Source organism: Macaca nemestrina, chromosome 11 (assembly GCF_043159975.1).
Source record: "Macaca nemestrina isolate mMacNem1 chromosome 11, mMacNem.hap1, whole genome shotgun sequence".
NCBI classification, from domain to species: Eukaryota; Metazoa; Chordata; class Mammalia; order Primates; family Cercopithecidae; genus Macaca; species Macaca nemestrina.
In genome coordinates this window covers 99789220-99813338 of record NC_092135.1, presented here as the reverse complement: position 1 = coordinate 99813338, position 24119 = coordinate 99789220, and the positions used below count along the sequence as shown (strand labels likewise).

At 39.9% G+C, this 24119-nt stretch overlaps 1 protein-coding gene across 8 annotated transcripts in view; it reads right to left on the bottom strand.

The window, feature by feature from the left end:
- Positions 1 to 24119, bottom strand: part of LOC105468092 (cyclin dependent kinase 15) — a 117348-nt gene that overhangs the window by 39816 nt on the left and 53413 nt on the right. For all 8 annotated transcript variants that reach the window (XR_979284.2, XR_979285.2, XM_024788606.2 and 5 more), the window contains 4 exons: positions 23989 to 24112; positions 22218 to 22338; positions 8659 to 8752; positions 1077 to 1140 (listed from right to left, as the gene is read on the bottom strand). Coding sequence is in view for 6 of the 8 variants with exons in the window: in XM_024788606.2 (XP_024644374.2) it covers positions 1077 to 1140; positions 8659 to 8752; positions 22218 to 22338; positions 23989 to 24112 (403 nt within the window). In the remaining 2 variants the exon portion in view is untranslated. The remainder of the gene's footprint in view (positions 1 to 1076; positions 1141 to 8658; positions 8753 to 22217; positions 22339 to 23988; positions 24113 to 24119) is intronic.

Genomic DNA, 24119 nt, shown 5'->3' with positions numbered 1-24119 from the left:
ACTAAAAATACAAAAAATTAGCTGGGCATGGTGGCGGGTGCCTGTAGTCCCAGCTACTCGGGGAGGCTGAGGCAGGAGAATTGCTTGAACCCAGGAGGCGGAGGTTGCAGTGAGCTGAGATCGTGCCACTGCACTCTAGCCTGGGCGATAAGAGCAAAACTCCATCTCAAAAAAAAAAAAAAAAAAAAAAAAAAGTTAGTAAGGACAACAATTTGGGAAGATTTCGTTTTTAGTATTGGAACAATTATAGACTAGAAAATCTGGCTTGGAGCACATCCACCCTAACCTTGTCCTTATCTGTACCTTTCTACCTCCCCTTTAACCCTGCCAGTGAGAGCTCAGCTTTGGCATGGTCTTTATTTGCTTCTTCAGCTTCTAATATGATCCTTCATCCTGTAGTTCAATGCCTGTCTCCTCCCTTCTGTCTCAACATCCTTGAAGTGACTACTGCTTAATCTGATCCCTCCGATGTGGCCTTGCAACAACTTCTCAAAGAATTTCCCCATGGATAACACTTCTAGCACTTCTAAATCCATCCCAGAAGCCAGTCTTGAAAGACCAAATGTGAGAGAAAATGACCAAGTGTCAGGTTTACAGGCAATGAATGAACTCTTAGTAAGTATAACCTAGAGACAGCTTACTTGGCATGTCCTAGGCCTAGCGAGCCTCTACCTCTGTTCTGTTGCATTAGCTTTCTTTTTGTACTTATGAAATTTAACAATTTAATCCATAAACTTATGACAATCAGGGGGCCCAAAAGTGAGCCCATCTTTTGAGTTGTTCTTTTGAGCCATTGGGTATTTGACAATGGATGTGGAATCCACAGTAATAGTCACTTCAAATTATATTCAGCTTGCTACTTGTTTTACAGACCTGGGGAACTGGTCTAACCTCAATTACTATTTCAGTGTCTTCCTCATACAAAGATTAGTCAGGGAATATATGAATGTAGAAATTCCTCTACACCGATCTTTGCTGCTGAGTTCATAATACAAGAAGAACGGCCTGTTAGTGTGGCCAGTTCTCTCCTTACATTACTAATTCTCAGAGTATTCGGAAGCTCAGATCAATGTTACCTGGATTGTAGTTAGGTAGCTTGGAGACTCCCGGCCAAGTATCCTCTGTAGGAACTCCCAGCACCTATATAAAGCCAAACAAAGAAAAAGACAGGTGAGGTGGGGAGAAGAGGTGGATGGAAGAGGTATGGAGACATGCAGAACAGATAAGGGAAGAACCGATATATGTCCCATTGCATGACACTAGCTGATGTATACAGGAAAGAACTCTGAGTGTTTCCAACGTTTGTGGTTTCCTGGGCAAAACTGTAATACATTCCTATGGTCCTGGGCCTGCATTCTTACTGACTCACTTGTTCTGAGACAGATCATACAGGCTTGCTTTAAGTCATGTTCTCATCACTAAAGATTTACTGCATGATCATCATGCATTAAGACACCATGTTGGGAGCTAGGGATATAAAGAAGCAGGAGTGACTGTCTCTTTGCCTTACATCAGATGACAATATGTATATTGACAGGAGACACTTGACAGCCTAAATTATGCCTCAGTATGGGTATTCAGCTGTTCCCCAATGTGCTCAAATTAAAAAGGATTCAGATTACTGACCTTCACACAATGGAATGTTGGCTACAGATGACCCCAAAACTAACTCTAGTCCTTTCTATCACATTCATCTCATCTGCTTGTTTTCTCTGTGACTAGCAGCTTGGAATATGGTATTTGGTTTTTCACTAATGGATTGTCATGGGAACAACATCACTTGAAAAAGAGCTGGCCTATGCTTTGAATTACCGATTTTGTTTTTGTTTTGAGACGGAGTCTTGGTCTGTCACCCAGGCTGGAGTGCAGTGAAGCGATCTCGGCTCACTGCAAGCTCCACCTCCCAAGTTCACGCCATTCTCCTGCCTCAGCCTCTGGAGCAGCTGGGACTACAGGTGCCCGCCACCACACCCGGCTAATTTTTTTGTAGTTTTAGTAGAGACGGGGTTTTACCATGTTAGCCAGGATGGTCTTGATCTCCTGACCTCGTGATCCGCCTGCCTCGGCCTCCCAAAGTGCTGGGATTACAGGCTTGAGCCACCGTGCCCGGCCTTTTTTTTTTTTTTTTTTGTATTTTTAGTAGAGACGGAATTTCACTGTGTTAGCCAGGATGGTCTCGATCTCTTGACCTTGTGATCCGCCCACCTCGGCCTCCCGAAGTGCTGGGATTTCAGGTGTGAGCCACCGCGCCCAGCCTTGAATTACCAATTTAAAGCCTTAGTTTTTAGTTAATATGTATGAAAATAAAGTCTTTTGGAGTACAAAGCCCAAACAGCTCAGACTTTGGATGGAGCTACTGAGTTCCCCAGTAGGCAATACCTTAGTATTTTTTTAGAATAATCATAAAAGCCCATAGGCAGTCATATATGGTAGCTAGAGTAACATTGTTTTTGTGAAATACTAATAAAACACTAGTAGCTTTCATTACACTACTATAGTATAACTTTTCTTAGAAGCATATCTCACTATAACTCTTTTTAGAAACATCTCTTACAGAAAGAGGCTAGCGAATCCATCCGTAAAATGCTGGTTATAGATACTGGCCCAATTATTACGGCAGGGAGTCAATTGCCCAACAATGACTGAATATAATCAATGAAGAATCCAGAATCTTAATATCTATCAGCTTGTTGACTAGGACTCTGGCTGAGAGGTGTACTTTTTGGCATCTGTTAAGCTTGTCTTTAAACAAAAGACACTGAAGTGCTATTTTCCCTCATATAATAAAAAAATCATGCCACCCAGTAAAATCTTCCTTCTTTGATCCATTCCCTAAACAAACTAAAAAGCAACTGAGAGGATTACAGGCTTTTCCTATCAACCACCCTGAGCCCGAGGGAACACTAAGAATCCTGGAATCCATTTTGAAAAACCAACTGGACTAATTCTTCTTTTGTGGGAGAGGGCCAGGGGACAGGAAGCTAATTCTTCTTTTTGAACCTACCACCTTATGTATTTGCACAGATGCATGTGTAAACAAGGGGGTGTGAATCACATGTACCCATACATCCTCTGTTGGCTGGCAAAGTGCAATGAAAAGAAAGCAAATATAATGAAGAGAAAACAATAGGAGAAATACATAACAACCACTATCATGTTTTCTCTCAGGTGACAGTTACCAGATGGTTCGTTACTTTGTATGATATTTAACTAAAGCCAACAAAATGGATACCAAAATTTTTTTTTTAATCTTACGTTCAAAGCTTTAAGCTTGAGATTTTAAAAGTTTAAACAAAAATTCAATATACTTTATTTGGAAATTTGACCTCAGTTTCTATTTGAAAGTTATTGAATTCTTTTTCACTTGAGAAAATTACTAAATCTCTCCTTCACTGTCTGGGAAACTGAAAACCAAAAATTGTTGTTTTACTCCCTCCCTGAAGGCCCTTAAAAGGCAGCCAGTGAGTGCTATGTTTCAAACCACAGTGGTCTGAAGGGGCTGTTTATCTGCCTTTGTTGGAAAGGAAACTAAAAGCATTTTGATTAATGGATTTAAAGTTTGCATAGTTTTTTCTGATTTTAGAACTAAATCCAGGATTATTTATGAAAAACACTTATTTAAAATCAGTTTTTAAAATTGATCAGAAAGTGGTGACAGCTATTATTTAGATGTAAACACATACACTACAGGCATTTCAGAAAAATAGTAAAACAAAGATTCAGGACTTCTCAATATGTTTTTATTCCTAAGAATGAGATCTCAGGATAAATGGAGAACATATTTTGGTTAGAGGTTAAGAGATTTAGAATGGATCCATTGCTTTCAGACATGCACTTCTGACATCAAATATCACAGATTCTGAAGTAGCTTTCCTATTTTCATCTGTGTAGGCCATGTTTAGTAAAACACAAATTCAGGAACTATTTATAATCTGTATAATTTTCTAACCTGCTTATAGGCAACAAATGTGAAAATAGACAAATGCGAATAAATAAAACTAAAAAGTGTCTTCACAGCAAAGGAAACAATCAATAGAGTGAAGAGATAACCTACGATGGGAGAAAATATTTGCAAGCCATACATTTGATAAGGGGTTAATATCAAAAAAATACAAGGAACTCAGTAGCAAGAAGACAACCCCATTAAAAAGTGGACAAAGGGCTGGGCGCGGTGGTTTACGCCTGCAATCCCAGCACTTTGGGAGGCTGAGGCAGGCGGATCACCAGAAGTTGAGGGTTCGAGATCAGCCTGGCTAACATAGTGAAACCCCGTCTCTACTAAATATACAAAATTAGCCAGGTGTGGTGGTGCACACCTGTAATCCCAGCTACTCGGGAAGCTGAGGCAGGAGAATTGCTTGAACCTGGGAGGCGGAGGTTGCAGTGAGCTGGGAGCAAGCCACTGCATTCTAGCCTGGGCAACAGAGTGAGACTTGATCTCCAAAAAAAAAAAAAAAAAAAAAAAAAAAGTGGGCAAAGCACTTGTTATGGTTTAAATGTTTGTGTTCTCTTCATAATTCATGTTGAAACTTTATCCTCAATGCAACAGTATTAAGAGGTGGGGCCTTCAGCGGGTGATTAGGACACAAGGATGGAGATGAATGCCCTTATAAAGGAGCTAGAGAGAATTAGCCAGGCCCTTTTGCTCTTCTGCCTTTCCACCACGTAAGGACACAGCATTTATCCTCTCTGGAGGATGCAGCCACAAGGCACTAACTTGGAAGCCAAATCTCTTACTGGACAAGAGCATATAGTGAGTGCCTTGATCTTGGACTTTCCAACCTCTAGAACAGTGAGAAATAAATTTCTGTTCCTTTTTTTTTTTTTGAGACGAAGTCTCACTCTGTTGCCCAGGCTGGAGTGCAGTGGCATGATTTTGGCTCACTGCAACCTCCACCTCCTGGGTTCAAGCAATTCTCCTGTCTCAGCCTCCCAAGTAGCTGGGACTACAGGCGTCCACCACCACACTCGGCTAGTTTTTGTATTTTTAGTAGAGATGGGGTTTCACCACATTGGCCAGGCTGGTTTTGAACTCCTGACCTCAGGTGATCCACCCGCCTCGGCCTCCCAAAGTGCTGGGATTACAGGCATGAGCCACCACACCCGGTCAATTTCTGTTCTTTGTAAAATGGCCGGTCTAAGGGATTTTGTTATGGTAGCAGGAATGGACTAAAAACCTCAATACACATTTCTCAAAAGAAGACCTACAAATGGTCAAGAGGTATATGAAAAAATGCTCAATATCATTAGTCATTAGACAAATGAAGACTAGGACCATGGTGAGATATCGCCTCACAACTATTATCAAAAAGATGAAAGAGGTGTTGGCAAGAATGCGGAGGAAAGGGAACATTTGCACACTGATGGTGGGCATGTAAATAGCATAGCCATTATGGAAGATGGTATGGAGGTTCCTCAAAATATTAAAAATGGAACTACCATATGATCCAGCAATCCCAATACAGGGCATATATACAAAGAAATGAAGTTAGTTTGTTATCTACAGTCCCATGTTCATTGAATGCAATTTTGTTATTGCATCTGTAGTTTCTTGCTCTGCGGACAAAGTGAGAAAGTCATCATGTTTAGCAGCTGCGTTATCATTTATACCACTATGTCTCAAGCAGGTTAGAAAATTATTATTTTTTCTCTTTCCAGCATAGTACCTAGCCCATTGTGAGTCCTAAAGAGTGATCAGGCCTTGAGAAGCATCTTGCTCACTTTATTCTATGATTTTTCTAAGTGCTGTGCTAACTATACACTAAAGAATCATAAAATGATTGCTTTTTAAATTGTATCGTCATTCAAAGATAGTATGTCATATTTTAAAGGGTTATTTTAAATTTATATTTATTATTATTAGAGATGGGGGTCTCACTACGTTGCCCACACTCCTGGGATCAAACGATCCTCCTGCCAGCCTCCCAAGCAGTAGGGACTACAGGCACACATGACTGTGCCTAACTGTATATTGTATTTTAAAAATCAGTTTACAAGACCAGGCACGGTGGCTCACGCCTATAATCCCAGCACTTTGGGAGGCCAAGGCAGGCAGATCATGAGGTCAGGAGTTTGAGACCAGCCTGACCAACATGGTGAAATCCTGTCTCTACTAAAAATACAAAAATTAGCCTGGCGTGGTGGCATGTGCCTGTAATCCCAGCTACTCAGGAGGCTGAGGCAGGAGAATCGCTTGAAGCTAGGAAGTGGAGCTTGCAGTGAGCCGAGATCACACCACTGCATTCCAGCCTGGGTGACAGAGTGAGACTCTGTCTCAAAAAAACAAAAAGAAAAAAGAAAAAAAAATCAGTTTATATACAACTCTTCAAATACTAATAGCACATAAGGATATACTTACATTTTTTTCAAATAAACTACTCTTCAAATATCCTAATAGCACATCTTATTTCACTATTGCAATTTATATTAACTATCTTTAGATACATCCTTTTACATATATACATAGCTTATGTTTGTTTCACATATATTTACTTATACTTCACCATTGCTCTACCTAGACTGAACAACACTTGAAAATACAGATCATGTGTTTTTCTTATTCTGTTTTTTTCCCCTCTTGGCTTACAGCTTCTTACAAGACCTTGTAGAGTCTTATAGAGTTACCTTATATATGGTGAATAACCACTAAGTGTTGTTTCCTGATTAAATGACCAGGAAAAACTCTGCAAATGTATAAAAGGTCATTGCAGTATCAGAACTGCAATTGTGCTTCCTCTATTGTGGACAAGAAGTAATACTGCTAAGTGAAAGAAGAGAACAATCAGGTTAAATTTCAGGTAATATTTGCTAGCAGTTAGGTTACTGAAACATCGTACAACAATTTGTATGAGACAGGAAGAAAGCAAACATCTATTCAGCATTTATGGTGCATGGAGCTTGTTATGCATTTGTTCTCATGGAATTCTCAAAGCAAGAATTAGAAAGTCCTTATCACTGTTCCCATTTTACAGACAAGGAAATGAAAGTTCAGAGGGACCACATAACTTGCTTTTGTTCATTTAGCTAGAAAATGGCTAGAATTCAAACCCAGGTCTTCTGACTTCAGAGCTATTACAGTAGGCTGTCTCCAGCTTAGATGATGTTATAGCACCTTTCTTCACAATGTGAAGAAAGGATTTCTCTGCCTTGCAAGGACGTTTTTAGAAAAAGTCTTTTGGCTTGGATTTTTTTTTTTTTTTTTTTTTTTTTAGTTGTGAATGCTTCCCAGTTTTTCCCATGTTCCTTCATAATAGCCCCCATGTTTCTAGAAGAAAATTTAATGTCAGTAATTAATCTCTATAAAATGTCTTAATTTCACAAAGTACATTTTATTTTAGCCAGAAGACAAAGAGCGGGATCCAGGATAGCAAGTAATAAAGTATCCCCCTGCACCCTGCCGATTTAAAGCACCTTGACACTTTCTACAACATGGATGAACCTTAAAAATATGCTAAATGACATAAGTCAGATACAAAAAGACAAATTTGTATGATTCCACTTATATGAGGTACCTAGAAGAGGCAAATTCAGGGAGACAGAAAGTAGATTAAAGGTTACTAGGGGCTAGGGGATGGAAGATGGGCAGTTATTGTTCAGTGGGTCCAGAGCTTCCGTTAGGGATGATAGAGAAGTTCTGGAAATGGATGGTGGTGGTGGTGGCGCAACTATATGAATGTACTTAATGCCGATAAGCTGTACACTTAAGGAGGGTCAAGATGGTAAATTTCATGTTTTATATATTTTACCACAATAAAAATATGACCAAAAAAGGAAATATACAGATGACTATAGTATGACTGTAGTATTATATAAGGGCCATAAAAACAAAGCATATCGTAGGCAAATGAGGTAGGGATAAATAATGAATGAAGAAATGGAGCCACATACACACACAAAGGCACCTTGACACTTTAGGAACTTGGTTGTGGATAAGCATGATAAATGGTACACTTCTCTCACACTGAGATGGAAAGCCTCTGTTCTATCAGGGTTCTATGAAAATTCTGTGTCTTTTTTTTGGTTGCCCAGCCTGGAGTGCAGTGGCATTGTCATAGCTAACAGCAGCCTCGACCTCCCTAGGCTCAAGCAATCCTTCCATCTCAGCCTCCTGAGTAGCTGGGACTAAGGTGTGCGCCACACAGCCCACTCATTTCTGTATGTTTTTGTAGAGACGGGGTTTTGCCATGTTGCCCAGGCTGGTCTTGAACTCCTGGGCTCAAAGCAATCCCAAAGTGCTGGGATTACAGGCATGAGCCACTGTACCCAGTTGAAAATTCTCTGTCTTATTTTCAGTTGACAAAGATCCAGGGCCAAATATATGGTAGCATTAGAACTGGAGGTAGCAAAGTAGGGGCGTGTCTGAGTAGTAATGGCAGAAATTGCCCTGGGGAGGTTAAGACAATAATAATGATGGGTAGCAGGAGACCTGAATGTCATTCAGTGAGCTGGATTCATGGGCTGCTATGGGGCAACAGGGAGTTTCCTGACCACACATTCCCAGAGTGCTTATAGCTGTGGCAAATGCTACAGTTTCTACAATCTTAATATATGGCTTAATATCTCAAAGCAGATGGACTGCTTCATTTGTCTGTAAGGCAAATTTGGTTCAAAACTTAAAATGCAGATATTCCATTTTCTTTACAAGAATTCTTCTCTTACCTCCCAGATTTTCTCCAGCTGTTCAAGGATGTTGGAAACCCCAGGAAACAAAGGTTGACCCTGGAACATTTCAATAAAGATGCAGCCTGCACCCCTAGCAAAGGAAACAAGAGTAAATTGACACTTTGAAAGAAATCATACAAGCGAAACTGAACTACTAGAATTTCTCCTCCCGAGAAATATTTTAGGGAGAGTTAAATAGGGACCACATGATATTAAAAGTCTTGGGCCAAAAAAAAGTCCCCATGTCAAACAAAAATAAGAACAGTCCACAGCTTTTTATTAAAATGGAACACCACGAGAAGCAGTTAGGAAAGCAGTAGAGTTAGCAAACATTATAGATCATTCAAGCTCATTATCTGTTTTAGGAGAAGAGGGGAAGGTACTGCACCCCCAAATTTCATTTCATCCCCACTTTTCATTGAGTCTAAGATGCTATCATTGTAAGAAGCATCATTGGATTTTTGCCATTAAGAAAAAAAAAATGCAAGTTAAACTATGATGTGATCGGAATGTTCATTTTATACTTATTAAAGGGCTGTTATAAATTTAATTAAATGTAGATTATTTTCTCATATTGCATACTTGTACATGAAAAAGAGAAACATTAAGCAAAATAAATTGGTTTAGGTATTCTTAAAACTTTTCCACATTCAGCATTTGACTCAGACTCTTTGATGTCTACACTTATCTATGTATCATCCTCTATATTAAGAATTTGATGATGCAGCATTTCTTAAAATAATCCATAAAACAACTGAGAGTCATCGGTCCTGGGCTCCTAAGCTGGCCTAGCAGTTATGTAGTGTTAGCTTACTTCTGACTCCTGCTTAAAGAATGTTGCTAAACATGTCTGATTTGCTCCTTCTCCACAACAATTTGGTTCCTAGGAGTTTAAAAAAAAAAAAAAAAAAAAAAGAGGACTTTTGTTTGCAGAGTTTTCTTCCAAGTTGCTGACACCGATTCTGCAATTTTTTTTTTTTTTTTTTTTTGGTGGAATCTTGCTCTCTCGCCCAAGCTGGAGTGCAGTGATGCAATCTCAGATCATTTTAACCTCCGCCTCCCAGGTTCAAGCGATTCTCCTGCCTTAGCCTACCAAGTAGCTGGGATTACAGGCAGCTGCCACCATGCCTGGCTAATTTTTGTATTTTTAGTAGAAACGGGATTTCACCATCTTGGCCAGGCTGGTCTTGAAATTCTGGGCTCAAGCAATCTACCTGCCTAGGCCTCCCATAAAGCTAAGATTATAAATGTGAGCCACTGCACATGGCCTGACATACACTGTTTAGATTACTTTTCATTGATTGTGTAGGAGAAAGCAGATTTATTGACAATCAAGTTTAAAAACTGCTTTGTTTCTGGTTTGGGAACAGAGTACATATTAAAAGAAAGAGTGAAATTTATTTGTATCTTATCCTGTAAAAATAGACAAAAACTCTTTTCATAATCTAATATTTGGTTTTAACTTAACTGACTGGCTTGTTCTTAGAGTTTTGCTTAAAAAATGATATCAGAGTGAGCTTTGCAAGCAGGTTTGTCCTCCATGAAGCAACAGGTTGTTTTTATTGTCAATTTTTTTTTTTTTTTTTTTTTTTGAGACAGGGTCACTCAGGCTGGAGTGCAGTGGTGCAATTTCAGCTCACTGCAACCTCCACCTCCCAGGTTCAAGCAATTCTCCTGCCTCAGCCTCCCGAGTAACTGGGATTACAGGCATGCACCACCATGCCTGGATAATTTTTGTATTTTTAGTAGAGACAGGGTTTCACCATGTTGGCCAGGCTGGTGTCAAACTCTGGGCCTCAATTGATCCACCTGCCTCAGCCTTCCAAAGTGTTGGGATTACAGGCATGAGCCACCATACCCAGCCTTATTGCCAATTTTTAAAAAGCCCCATTTTATTCTTTTTCTTTTTTATTTTCTAATTTTTTTATAGAGACGGGATCTCACTATGTTGCCCAGGCTGGTCTTGAACTCCAAGCCTCAAGCAATCCTCCTGCCTTGGCTTCCCAAAGTACTGGGATTACAGGTGTGAACCACCATGCACCTGGCCTATTTTTTCTTTTCTACTGATTTTTGCTGTATAAGAAACATCTTGACATGTGATACAAGAATTTTGATCAGATAAATTTAACTTATGAATCTGGTAGAGTATCTTGAGGTAAATTTGTAGAATTATTGTTATTTTAAAGTTCCTCATTAACTTGTGTTTAAATATCCATGTTCTTTTTGTTTCCTGTCTTTAAAACAAGAGATATTAAGGGTATAAATGAAACAATATATGAAGGCGAATAAAAGTGATGGAAAATGGTCAAATGTTTAAAAACACCCTGGTTGCTAGCAATGATCCACTAAGAGATAAGCCAATGGAGAAACCTAGTTCGTGGGTGCCACCAAATGGTCTCCACCCTGCCCCCTGTGACTTCTCCACTTGCATTTTCTTGAAAGGTCTCACACCATTTTGTTTTGAAGTAAAAATAAATACGTGTCTGTGTATATAAAATACATATATAATTGGTGTATTACTTGGTTATGAAATAGAAATGGAAATGTATTGGCTTTTAAAGGCATGAACTAACCCTCTATCCAGTTCCCAAACACCTCCCAGAAACCCCAGGAGCTCACAAACCACTAGAAGGATTGAAAACATTTTAAACAAGGTTCAAAAAATGACATTCCTAGGTTTAAACCTGTAATTCACTTTCTTTTCTCCCCCAAAAAGCCTTCCATTGCCTGGAAGAAGCTTGTTGCCTTTTCATGGTGTGTTTTTTTTGTTTTGTTTTGTTTTGTTTTTTTGAGACGAAGTCTCGCTCTGTTGCCCAGGCTGGAGTGCGGTGGAGCGATCTGGGCTCACTGAAAGCTCTGCCTCCCGGGTTCACGCCATTCTCCTGCCTCAGCCTCCCGAGTAGCTGGGACTACAGGCGCCCACCACCATGCCCGGCTAATTTTTTTGTATTTTTAGTAGAGACGGGGTTTCACCATGTAGCCAGGATGGTCTCGATCTCCTGACCTTGTGATCCACCCACCTCGGCCTCCCAAAGGGCTAAGATTACAGGCATGAGCCACCGTGCCTGGCCGATGTGTTTTCATACTTACAGCTGTAGGGAACCAAGAAGTAATTTCGTTACACAATTCCTTATGTCGTGTCATTTACCTTCTATACCACTAAAATTGTATACAAAATTATGTAAAATATATTGGCAAAAACTACAGCACTCAGGCCATTATGTAAGTACCATAAAGTAACATAAGATGTTTGTGTTCCAGAGATATAATGCCAATATTTGGTTTATATACTTGAAATTCTCCATTTGCATTTTGGGGAAGGTTGAAACCTTCCTTATCTAACAAATCTAAGTCTAAGGTTACTCATTTATACACACACACATGCACACACACTATATATAGTATGCACTTGTGCATGCCTTTAGAACATTTACAAAATTCCTAAATCAATTTTATTTCAGTACATGGACTATCCATAGGTACCATAAATATCAATGCATTGAAAACAAAGTAAGTCCACACTGTAAGTTTGAAAGGTGACAGATCTGTTCTAGGTGTAAGCATTGTAATCCCAGCACTTTGGGAGGCCAAGGCGGGTGGATCATGAGGTCAGGAGTTCAAGACCAGCCTGGCCAACATGGCGAAACCCCGTCTCTACTAAAAATACAAAAATTAGCCTGGCATGGTGGTGTGTCCCTGTAATCCCAGCTACTCAAGAGGCTGAGGCAGGAGAATTGCTTGAACTGGGGAGCTGGAGTTTGCAGTGAGCCTAGATCACATCACTGCACTCCAGCCTGGGTGACAGAGCCAGACTCCATCTCAAACAAACAAACAAACAAACATACAAACAAAACTATGCAATTTATCTTATTTTTTTCATTTCTGTTCAGAACTGTTTTTTTTTTAAATTTGCTTCTTGGCCCTTAAGAATACAAGTCATGTGGCTATCATCTATTTTGCCCACCACAAACTATTGTTAAAGCAAACATTTTAAATATTCTGAACATTCAAGTCCAGATAGGGAACTAGCTTCCACTTCCTTTTATTTTTCTATTTTGTTCTTAAATCTTCATTCCTGGGGCTCCTCTTACCCTACATATCTTTAAGCTTCTCCGAGGATTTCTGCTCTGTGGAGATACCCCTGGGGCAGCCCATGTAGATGAAGGGGAAATGCATATGCAAGGGAGAAAAGACCTGGTGATATCAAACATTAAACCCTTCCAGAAGGGAGAGAAGCGCTGGATCATTTTATGGTTCCAACTGTGGTTCTTCAGTCAAGTTAGAGGAAACTGCTTACATGTTTTCTCCTCTTTCTGGTTCTCCTTCTACTTTTTCTCTATTCTGAGCATGAACAAATTCTTCCATAAGAGGGGGAAAGATTCCTCAGATTCCTTAGGCAATCCCTGGAGAAAAAAACCATCTCAGGAGTTTTAGCCTTTTTGGAGGTGCAAGGAGCATATCAAAATGTTGTCGGGAGAAATGAATCAGTATTTCATTTTTTACTGTTGAAGTTAATTCAGAATAACGTAATATATGGCAGTGACATGACATTCTCACTTGCTTTTCTCTAGACCACTCTTTTTATATTTGGAAGTTTGCAGCAAGAAATTTGACAGTAAAGATCTGTTAGGCGGAGACAACTTTCTCTAGTCCTAAAACCAGCAGCTGCCTGAAACTGTTACTGAATAGACGACCTTGTGTACTGAAATAAATGCTTCTTGAAAACTCAGTGTACTATGACATGGATGAACCTTGAAAACGTTATGCTAAGCAAAACAAGCTGGACACAGAAGAAGTATTGTACGATTCCACTTATATGAGGTACCAAGAATAGTCAAATTCGTAAAGATAGAAAGTAGAATAATGGTTACCAGGGGCTGAGGAGAGGCAGTAATGGGAAATTATCGTTTAATATGTGCAGGGTTTGAGTTTGGGATGATGAAAAGTTCTGGAGACGGACAGTGGTGATGGTTACAACAACAATGTGAATGTACTGAATGCCACTGAATTGTACACTTGAAAATGGTGATGAATGGTAAATTTTATGTATATTTTAACACAATACAAAAAAACTAAAAACCACACCATTTAATAATCCTAAAATATTGTGTTTTTCTCACTAAAGTCCCTAATGGAATCTTTTAAGGTCTGAAAAGGTAGCAGAAAGAGAGAGAAGAAAAGATGTCGGAAGATGAGAGAATGTTGGTTGGGAGCACTGGGAATAACCAATATGTCCTAGTTGCAAGTTTTCCATAATTAACAAGAGCCCCTGTTTATTTGCTCTGGCCCCCTACTGACACTGCTGCCACCAGGCCTCATTGTGAAGGAGAGGCTCTGCACTACGGGTTATAATTGGTTTCTTTAAGACAAAGGTACTAATGCTCACCAAGTATCATCTACCTCCTACAAAGGCATTCACTTTGGACCCTATGGGGTTGCATGGCCTAGCAGAATAGGATTATTTTTCTTTCTTTTTCATTCTTTACCAACTGGAAATCTTCTCCCTTCTCACTTCCCCTCTTATCACTCTGAAAAGAAAGAGAAAAAAATGGGAGGAGAGGGATCTCAGTGTAAACACCCAAGGTCTAGCAATTACTTTGAGGGTAAACAAATATAGTGAGCTCAATGGAAGATGCATATTGTTCTATTTCTACATTACATTTTTAGTTTTACCAGGCAAACAACAATCAAATGAAATCAATAAGAGTAATAATAATTTTAACTTATAATTGCATTTTTATATTGTAAGTGTCATTGTTGCTCATGGTTAAATTCATGAAACACTTATCCATGGAATAACATACATTTTTGTATATGCGGTAAAAAGGTAAGAGATATAGGTTGGTGCAAAAGTAATTATGGTTTTGCCATTACTTTCAATGGCAAAAACCACAATTACTTTTGCGCCAACATAATACATGGTTTAAGAGAGACTTAAAGAACTGGTAGATGAGCTGAAGAAATTACCCAGAATGCATCACAGAAAGTTAAGGAAATGGAAAATATGAAGGAGAGAAGAGAAATGGATAACAGAAGAATATGATCTAATAGTCTTTCATTGGAGCTCTACAGACAGAGAATAGAATAGAGTCAATATTCAAACAGAAAATGGCTGATGAAAGACATGAATTCATAAATGGAAGAAGCACAAGATATACCAAGCAGGGTAAGTAAAAAGAAATCCACACTAGACACCTCCTAGAGAAAACTGCCTAATTACAAAGGCAAAGAAAAAAGTCTTTAAAACATCCAGAGAAAATGAGATCACTTGCAAAAGGAAGGTAATAAGGCTAAAAGCAAACTCCTCAACAGCAACAAAGGAAGACAAAGAAGACGAATGACATCTTCAAAGTTCTGAGAGAAACAACTGTCAATCTAGAATCACATCCCCAACAAAACTACCTTTCAATAATTAGGGTTTATCTTCTGAAAACAAAAACAGAGAATTTGCCACCAGCAGGCCTACATACACACACAAAAAAACTCTAAAAGATGTATTTCAGGAGAAAGGAAAATTATTCTGAAAGTGGTAACTAAAGTGCACAAAGGAATAATGAGCAGTCTTAAATTTACTCGCACTTAATGAAAATAGCTTCAAAGCACATAAAGCAAAAGTGGATAGAATTCTGACAAATCAATAATATCGTGAATGATTTCAACACACCTTTCGTTGGTAGGTTAAAAAGACGAAAATAATATAAAGAAGATTTGGATAACACAAACAGCAATCTTGAATTTTTGAACATATGTAAAAACGGTGGCTCACGCCTGTAATCCCAGCACTTTGGGAAGCCAATGCAGATGGATCACCTGACGTCTAACGTTCGAGACCAGCCTGGCCAACATGGCAAAACCCCATCTCTACTAAAAATACAAAATTAGCTGGGCGTGATGGTGTGTGCCTGTAATCTCAGCTACTTGGGAGGTTAAGGCAAGAGAATCGCTTGAACCCAGGAGGTGGAGGTTGCAGTGAGCCGAGATAGAGCCACTGCATTCCAGCCTTGGAGACAGAGTGAGACTCTGTCTCAAAAACAAAACAAACAAACAAAAAATAGCACTCCACAATTGGGCAGACACACACATTCTTCTCAAACACACATTCTGTGTGCTATGAAATTACAAATTCTGATCATATGTTAGGCTAGTGTGTCTCACACTATCTGTGATGAAACACGATTTCACAATTTGGAGGCAACTCTTAATCTTGAAATAATTTCAAACTTATAGAAAAGTTGCAGCAGTATAAAGAACTCTCTTATATCCTCCAAACAGGTTCAGTCATTGCCAATATTTTGTCACTTTTGTTTCATTATTTTATCTATCTATCTATCTATGTATCTGTCTATATCTTTTCTGAAGCATTAGGGGGTAAATTGTAGATATGACTCTTCATCCCTAAATAATTATGTTGGTATTTTCTGAGAATCAAAGTATCCGCTTACATAACAACAGTACAATTATCAAAATCAGGAAATTTACATTCATCCAATACCCCTATCTAATCCACAGTCCCTATTGAAATTTCACCTATTGTTTCTACAGTATTCTTTAGAGCACCATCTCCCTCAAGATCCAATCTAGGACCATGCATTACATTTAGTTGGCATGTTTCTGGAGTCTCCTTTAATCTGGAACAGTTCCTCAGTCTTTATCTTTTAAAATCTTAACACTTCTAATAAGTACAGGCCAGTTACTTTGTAGAATGTCCCTTAAACTAGGTTTATCTGATGTATCCTCATGATTAGAGTCAGATTATGCTTCCCCCCAACAGAAATACCACATAAATGATATTATATCCTTCTCAGTGCATCATATGAGGAGACACATGATGCCAGTCAGTCCCATTATTCATTATATTAACTTTAGTCACTTGGGCAAGATATTGTCTGCCAAATTTCTCTACTGTAAAGTTACCGTTTTTTCCCTTTGTGATTAACAAGTAATTTGTGAAAGGTACTTTGAGACTATGTAAATATCTTATTCCTCATCAAACTTTCCCCCTCTACTTTAGCATTAATTATTCTTGTTTCCACCAAATACTACTATACTGGTTATAAAGTAGTGATTTTCTAACTGTCATATTCAATCCAGTTATTAGTTGACATTATTCTGTCAGGAGAAGCTTAGGCTGTCACTCTGTTGCCCAGGCAGGCTGTAGTACACTGGCGCGATCTCAGCTCACTGCAATCTCCTGAGAAGCTGGGATTGCAGGCGTGCACCACCAGGCCCAGCTAATTTTTTGTATTTTTAGTAGGGATCATGTTTTACCATGTTGGCCAGAGTGGTCTTGAACTCCTGGCCTCAAGGAATCCACCCACCTCGGCCTCCCAAAGTGCTGGGATTACAGGTGTGAGCCACTGCATCCAGTGAGCTTCCCTTCTTATCTAACTAGCCAGGAAGCTAGCTATCTTATTTTATTCAACGGATTATAATCCATTACTCTCATTATTTACTTTGATGCTCAAATTGTCCCAGATTTAACCAGCAAAAGCCTCTTCAAGTTGCTTCCCATGTCCTTTTGACATATTCCTATCATTTTTTGATTACTTTGTAAGGAAATTTTCTGGCCCAACAAGATGCTCCAGGATCATCTTGTACATTATCTGCCCCAGCTTTAGAATCAGTCATTTATTCAAAGAATCCAAGTTCTTTTTAACAGAAAACGTTATTAAGAAATCAGGGTCTGGGTAGTAGACCAACATTTATGTAAAATATAATAATAAATTTCATTTAAAATATATGCTATATCTGGCATCATTAAATGCAAATCCTCTCTGAGGGAACGCACTTCATTCAGGTCCTCAATGAAATCTCACAAATAAAATTCCAAGGCAAATCAGCATATCACTGTCAAAAACAAATGAACACACATAGGAAAAAAGATACCATATGCAAGAACAAAAAGAAACAATAAACAATGAAATAGACTTACAAGAACCTTTGTTTCAGATATGTCAGACCTTCAAGAGAAGGATATAAAACTTCATTAAAAGTCATTTAAAAATAACTTAAACAGGTGGAGCAATATGCCATGTTAAAAAATTGGAGGACAATACTGTATTATAAAGAAGTAAATTATATGCGAATTGTTCTATAATTACTATGCAATTCCAGTGAAAATCCCAGGAGCATTTTTCATGAAACTTGAAACATTAAATCTAAAATTTATATGAAAAATCAGAAGAGAAATATAGCCAAAACACTTTTGAAGAAGATGAAATAGGCTGGGAGACTTGGCCTACAAAATATCAAGTATTATTGCAAAGTTATAGACATTAATATTGTGGCACTGGTACAAAAACAGACAAATTGGCAGAACAGAGAGCCCAGAAACTGATCTATGTATTTATGAAAACTTGATATAAAGGAGATTTGGCATGGCACATCACTGAAGAAATTAGTGTGAAACAACTGTTTAGCAAATACAAGTCAATTTCAATGTATTAAAGATTTAAAGTGAAAGAAGAAACTTTACAATCTTTAAAAGAATGTATTGGACAGGCTGGGGGTGGTGGCTCACACCTGTAATCCCAGCACTTTGAGAAGCCAAGGTAGGGGGATCACTTGAGGTCAGGAGTTCAAGACCAGCCTGGCCAACACGGTGAAACCTCGTCCCTACTAAAAATACAAAAAAATTAGTCAGGCATGGTGGTGCATGTCTGTAATCCTAGCTACTTGGGAGGCTGAGGTGGGGGGAATGCTTGAACCCAGGAGGCGGAGGTTGCAGTGAGACCGGATGGCGCCACTGCACTCCAGCCTGGGCTACAGAGTAAGACTCCATCTCAAAATAATAATAATAATAATAATAATAATAATAATAATAATAATGTATTGGACAAAATCATTCTGACCTCAGGAAGGGAAGGAATTTTTAAACAAGAAGCAAAAAGAGCTACCCATAAAAGAAAAGAGTGATAAGGTCAGTAATATTATAATTCAGAACTTTGTTCAAAAAGACAACACAGGCCAGGTGCGGTGGCTCACACCTGTAACCCCAACACTTTGGGAGGCCAAGACGAGTGGATCACCTGAGGTCAGGAGTTCATGACCAACCTGGCCAACATGGTGAAACCCCGTCTCTACTAAAAATACAAAAATGATCTGGGTGTGGTGGGGCACACCTGCAATCCCAGCTACTCACAAGGCTGAGGGATGAGAATCGCTTGAACCCAGGAGGCGAAGGTTGCAGTGAGCCGAGATCAAGCCACTGCAACAGAGCAAGACTCTATCTCACACATAAAATATATATATATATATATATATATCTCTGAAATATTCACTAAAGAAAATAATGTATAGCAAAACAGATCAACATGGATGAATCTTAGAAACATGTAACATATTGGATGAAACAAAACCAAGTTACAGAAGACTAAAAGCAATATAACATCATTTTTATAAAACCTCAAATCAAGTAAAACAAAAAAATTCTTTAGAATACCTCTAAAATGTAAAAGGATTATTTTAAAAAGATGTAAGAGAATACTGACCCCAAAAAAAGAAAAAAAAATCCGGTAAAGGCCTTCTAGTGGAGGGGCAGGTTATGTGAAAGGGACACAGTTGATAGGACAGTACGGATTATGTTCTAGTTGTTACACTGGGTAGCAGGTTATGGAGTTCACGTTATTAAGCTTCTGAATTGGTTGGGTGTGGTGGCTTATTCCTGTAATTCCAGCACTTTGGGAAGCCAAGGCAGGAGGATCTTTTGAAGCCAGGAGTTTGAGACCAGCATGGGCAACAAAGTGAGACTCTCTCTCTCTACATTTTTTTAATTAGCCAGGTGTGGTGGCACACACCTGTATTCCCAGCTACTCAGGAGGCTGAGGCAGGAGGATCACTTGAGCCCAGGAGTTGGAGGCTGCTGTGAGACAACCTCACCTCTGTACTCCAGCCTGGGCAACCAAGGGAGACCCTGTCTCTAAAAGTAAATTAAACTTCTTAATCTACATCAGCTTTCTTAATCTTGACACTACAGACGTTTTGGGTTGGATAAATCTTTGTTGCAGGGGCCTGTCCTCGGCACTGTAGGATGTTTAGCAGCATCCCTGGTCTCTGCCCACTAGATGCCAGTGCTACCCCCACCCCCCTACCCCCAGCTGTGAAAACAAAAAATGTTTCCAGACATTGCCAAATGTCCCCTGCAGAGCAAAAATTGCTCCCTGGTTGAGAATCACTGATCTACATATATGTTATATACACTTTTGAATGTTTTAAATATTCCATAATAAAATATAGTTTAAAATTGATGGGTAGAAGTTTCACTCTGTCTGTGAAACATAATCAGGAAGCTATCATTAAGAGCTGAGTAAGCCAGAGCCTGCCGGAGTCCTTTGAAGTGACAGTGCTGAGCAGTGTGAGCTGACAGTTTCAGGAGGGTTTTGACTAGCAGATGATATTTCTAGAAATTGTGCCGGGTATCAGAAATCAATGACTTACACTGGAGAAAAATGTCTGCAACCTTTCTTAATTCTTTGGGAGATCTAAAAGCTTAGCTTAGTCTCTTAGGACACCATTTAATTTTTTAAAATCAATTATGGATTTTTGAAAATAGGGCTTTGTGTTTTTATATAAACCCTTTCTTCCAAGGTACTGAAAGAGATTCATATATTTCATTACCTTTGGAGAGTTGGCTGTGTCTGTAAAGTCATCACATGTCTAACAGTGGCCCCCAGATGACAGGGAGGTCTCCAGGAATATGATCCAGAGAAAATAACACTGCCGTTCTAGGATGATGAGTGTCTGAGAGCTCACTATCGCACCCCATTAACCTTAGAGCCTCCCCAACTCTGTGGCTTTACTTGAGAGCACCTATCTGGATTCCTTCCTTCCTTCCTTCCTTCCTTCCTTCCTTCCTTCCTTCCTTCCTTCCTTCCTTCCTTCCTTCCTTCCTCCCTTCCTCCCTCCCTCCCCCACCTCTCCCCCTCTCTTCCCTTCTCCCCCTCTCCCCCTCTCCCTCTCCTCTTTCCCTCTCTCCCTCTCTCTCTCTCTCTCTTTCTCTCTTTCTTTCGGATGGGGTCTCACTCTGTAACCCAGGCTGGATTGCAGGGGTACCATCAAGACTCACTGTAGCCTCAATTTCTCAGGCTCAGGAGATCCGCCTACTTCAGCCCTCCTGAAGTGTTTAATTAGCCATCACACCTGACTAATTTAAAATAAAAATGTAGAGATGGCATCTCACTGTGCTATCCAGGCTGGTCTTAAACAACTGGGCTGGGAAGCGATCGATCCTCCAGCCTTGGTCTCCCAAAGTGCTGTGATTACAGGCATGAGCCGGCATGCCCAGTTACCTATTTGGTTCTTATACTTGTACTATAGTTCCATTTAACTACAATGGGGAGAGTTTATTACCTTCATTTTTTAAAATGGAGAAACATAGACACAGAGAGGATACATGACTTTTTCAAGATAACAGAATCCAGAGTTAATTGATTAGAAATCGAACTGGCATGAAAATCGAGTGTCTTGAAGCTTGGTCTTTTTTTTTTCCCCCTAAACCAGGCTCTGAACTATGTTTGAACTTGTGTGAGTATGTTCATGCAGATGTGTGTGCATGCACATGTACGTGTGTGCACATCTGTGTGTCTGTGGTTTGGGGATGTATGTTTGTTTCTCTGAGGATAAGGTGTCAAGGAGGAGACAAGGCAAAGGATTAAAGAGAGGAGCTAGGAGGAAAGGCATGAAAGAAAGAGCATGAGATTGCCAGGGTTCAGTGGTGTAACCCTATAGTCCCAGCTACTCAAGAGGCTGAAGTGGGAGGACTGCTTCAGCATGGGAGCTCAAGACCAGCCTGGAGGCCGGGCGCGGTGGCTCAAGCCTGTAATCCCAGCACTTTGGGAGGCTGAGACGGGTGGATCACGAGGTCAGGAGATCGAGACCATCCTGGCTAACACGGTGAAACCCCATCTCTACTAAAAAAATACAAAAAACTAGCCGGGCGAGGTAGCGGGCGCCTGTAGTCCCAGCTACTCAGGAGGCTGAGGCAGGAGAATGGCGTAAACCCGGGAGGTGGAGCTTGCAGTGAGCTGAGATCCGGCCACTGCACCCCAGCCTGGGCGACAGAGCAAGACTCCGTCTCAAAAAAAAAAAAAAAAAAAAAAAAAAAGACCAGCCTGGACAATCTAGTGAGACCCCAACCTCAAAAAGTAAAATAAAATAAAAAGAAAGAGTGTTCGATTCAGAAGATGCCTTGACAAGAACACTGTGAGTCTCAGTTCAACAGTAAAAGTTTGTAGAATAATTGCAAGAATCAAATGAGATGTATCTTTGAAAGTACTTTATGTTTCTGTATATAAATATTAGTATTTTTTTTAGTAGAGCTACTCAGGAGGCTGAGGCAGGAGAATCATTTGAATCTGGGAGGTGGAGGTTACAGTGAGCCGAGATCACGCCACTGCATTCCAGCCTGGGCAACAGAGCGAGACTCCATCTCAAAAATACATATGTATATTAGTGATTGCCATTATTAGAATTATTGTTAAAATATAATGTGGATGATAAAGCAACCCTCGTGAGTAGGATGACTCACACTTTCTCCATTTTCTTGGCACCACTCTTACCATATGTCCAGCTCAGAGGAATATTCAGTGGCTCCCAGCAAAGCATCGGGGGGCCGGTACCAGAGGGTCACGACTTCTGAAGAGTATGTCTGGCTGGGAATGGACTTGGCCCGCGCAAGACCTGTCCAAAAGGGAAAAGCATAAAACCCATTGTTCTGGACCTTGGCTTGCACCTTGATGCACTGGACCGGGGTAAACACCATTAAAAAAAATAACACAAATTTAGGTGCTTTTAGTAGAACTAATCGCTATCTTGACTCTTGTCTATCACTTCTTTAAGTGAATTTCTCAAATTTTGGCCTGCTTTGCAGCTAGATATGGCCTTCTTGGCAGCTGAGTGTGGTCAGGTGACTAAGTTCTTGCCTATATTATATGAACAGAGGTGATGTGTGAACTTCCAGATCATGCCTTAGTGGAGGGGTTAAGGGTTCTGTTTCCCTTTTCTCCTTCCTCCAGGCTGTGATGAGCAGGAGGTGGCAGCCATCTTGAAACATGCAATGGGGGATGGTGGAGCCACGTGACAGAAGCAGCCTGGGTGAAGACAGCATGGGGCCACCGTACATGCTCTGCCCGCTTAGTTCAGGACTGTGTTGCAAGAGAAAGTTAAGTTTCTAGCATGTTATACCTCTGTGATTTTGGGTCTCTGTAACAGAAACTGAGCTCAGTTCATGACTAACATGGCCACTTTCCGTTTTGGCACTCCAGGAAAGCCCAGTTCAGCAGATAAACCGTAGGGACTGCTCATCCAAATTAATCAGTTTGGTAGGACCTTAGATGAATTTCTAAGTGCTGTTCTGCAAAATGAGTCTTTCTGTCAGTCAGCTGTTTATCTCACAGAATTGCAAAAAAACTTCAATAGATGAGTTTGCTATTATGGAAAATTGATAAACAAATATCTGTTAAATGCTTACATGTCAGGATAAAAGCTGCCATCTCAGAATAAATACTGCAGTGATAGTATCACCATTTGGCATCTGCCAGACAGAGAAGACTGGTTCCTTAGCTCACATAGAGCCAGTTTTTCAACAAGTATTTATTAAGCACCTACTATGGTACCAGGCACTAGGGATAAAATGATAAGCAAAAACATACCCAGGGTGCCCTCATTATGCTTACAGTCCAGCTGAGACAAAATCATCACGCAAATCTATATATATTTGTGCGTGTGGGTGTGCGCACACATGTGCATATATTTGTGTGTATGCATGTATTTGTGTGTGAATATAACTATAAACTGTGATAAGTGCTAAAATGGAAAGATACAGTGATACTTAGAGGAAATCTGCTTCACTTTAATGGGAACAAAACTTTGCATCTCATACCTACATAAAGAAGGTAGGAGAGCAGGAACAAGTGTCCTGGAGTCTCCATCCTGACAGGAGTCCATGCTACAATCTGGGGTTAGCCTCTTTATCATCTTGGGATAATCTCGATCTACTCAAATATAATTTGTATATTCACTTAGATTTAGGAAAACTTACTAAGTACAGTTTACTCTACCAATGTCTCTATATCAAAACTGGCAGTGGGGCAGTAGAGGTGCCCAGCTTTTGGCCATCTGACTAAACTGGGACTTGGTGGAATCCTAGAAAGCTACCAATCCCTCCCTGTTTCGTGCCTCACACTTCCTTTATGGTAGTTTGATATCCTCACAAAGCATCATGTTCTCAGGCCTCCAGTTTTCAAAGGCCAGGCCCAGTCGATGCTTAAACGAGCGCATACAAAAGCGTCATTGTTCACAGCCCAGAATGAGACCCGAGGGGCGACTTACCAAAATCAGCCAGTTTGAGCTCTCCCAGGTGACTGATGAGTAAGTTCTGAGGTTTCAGGTCCCTGTGAAGAACGTGTTGGTGGTGGATGTACGCCAGGCCCCGCAAAAGTTGAAACATGAAAAGCTGGAAG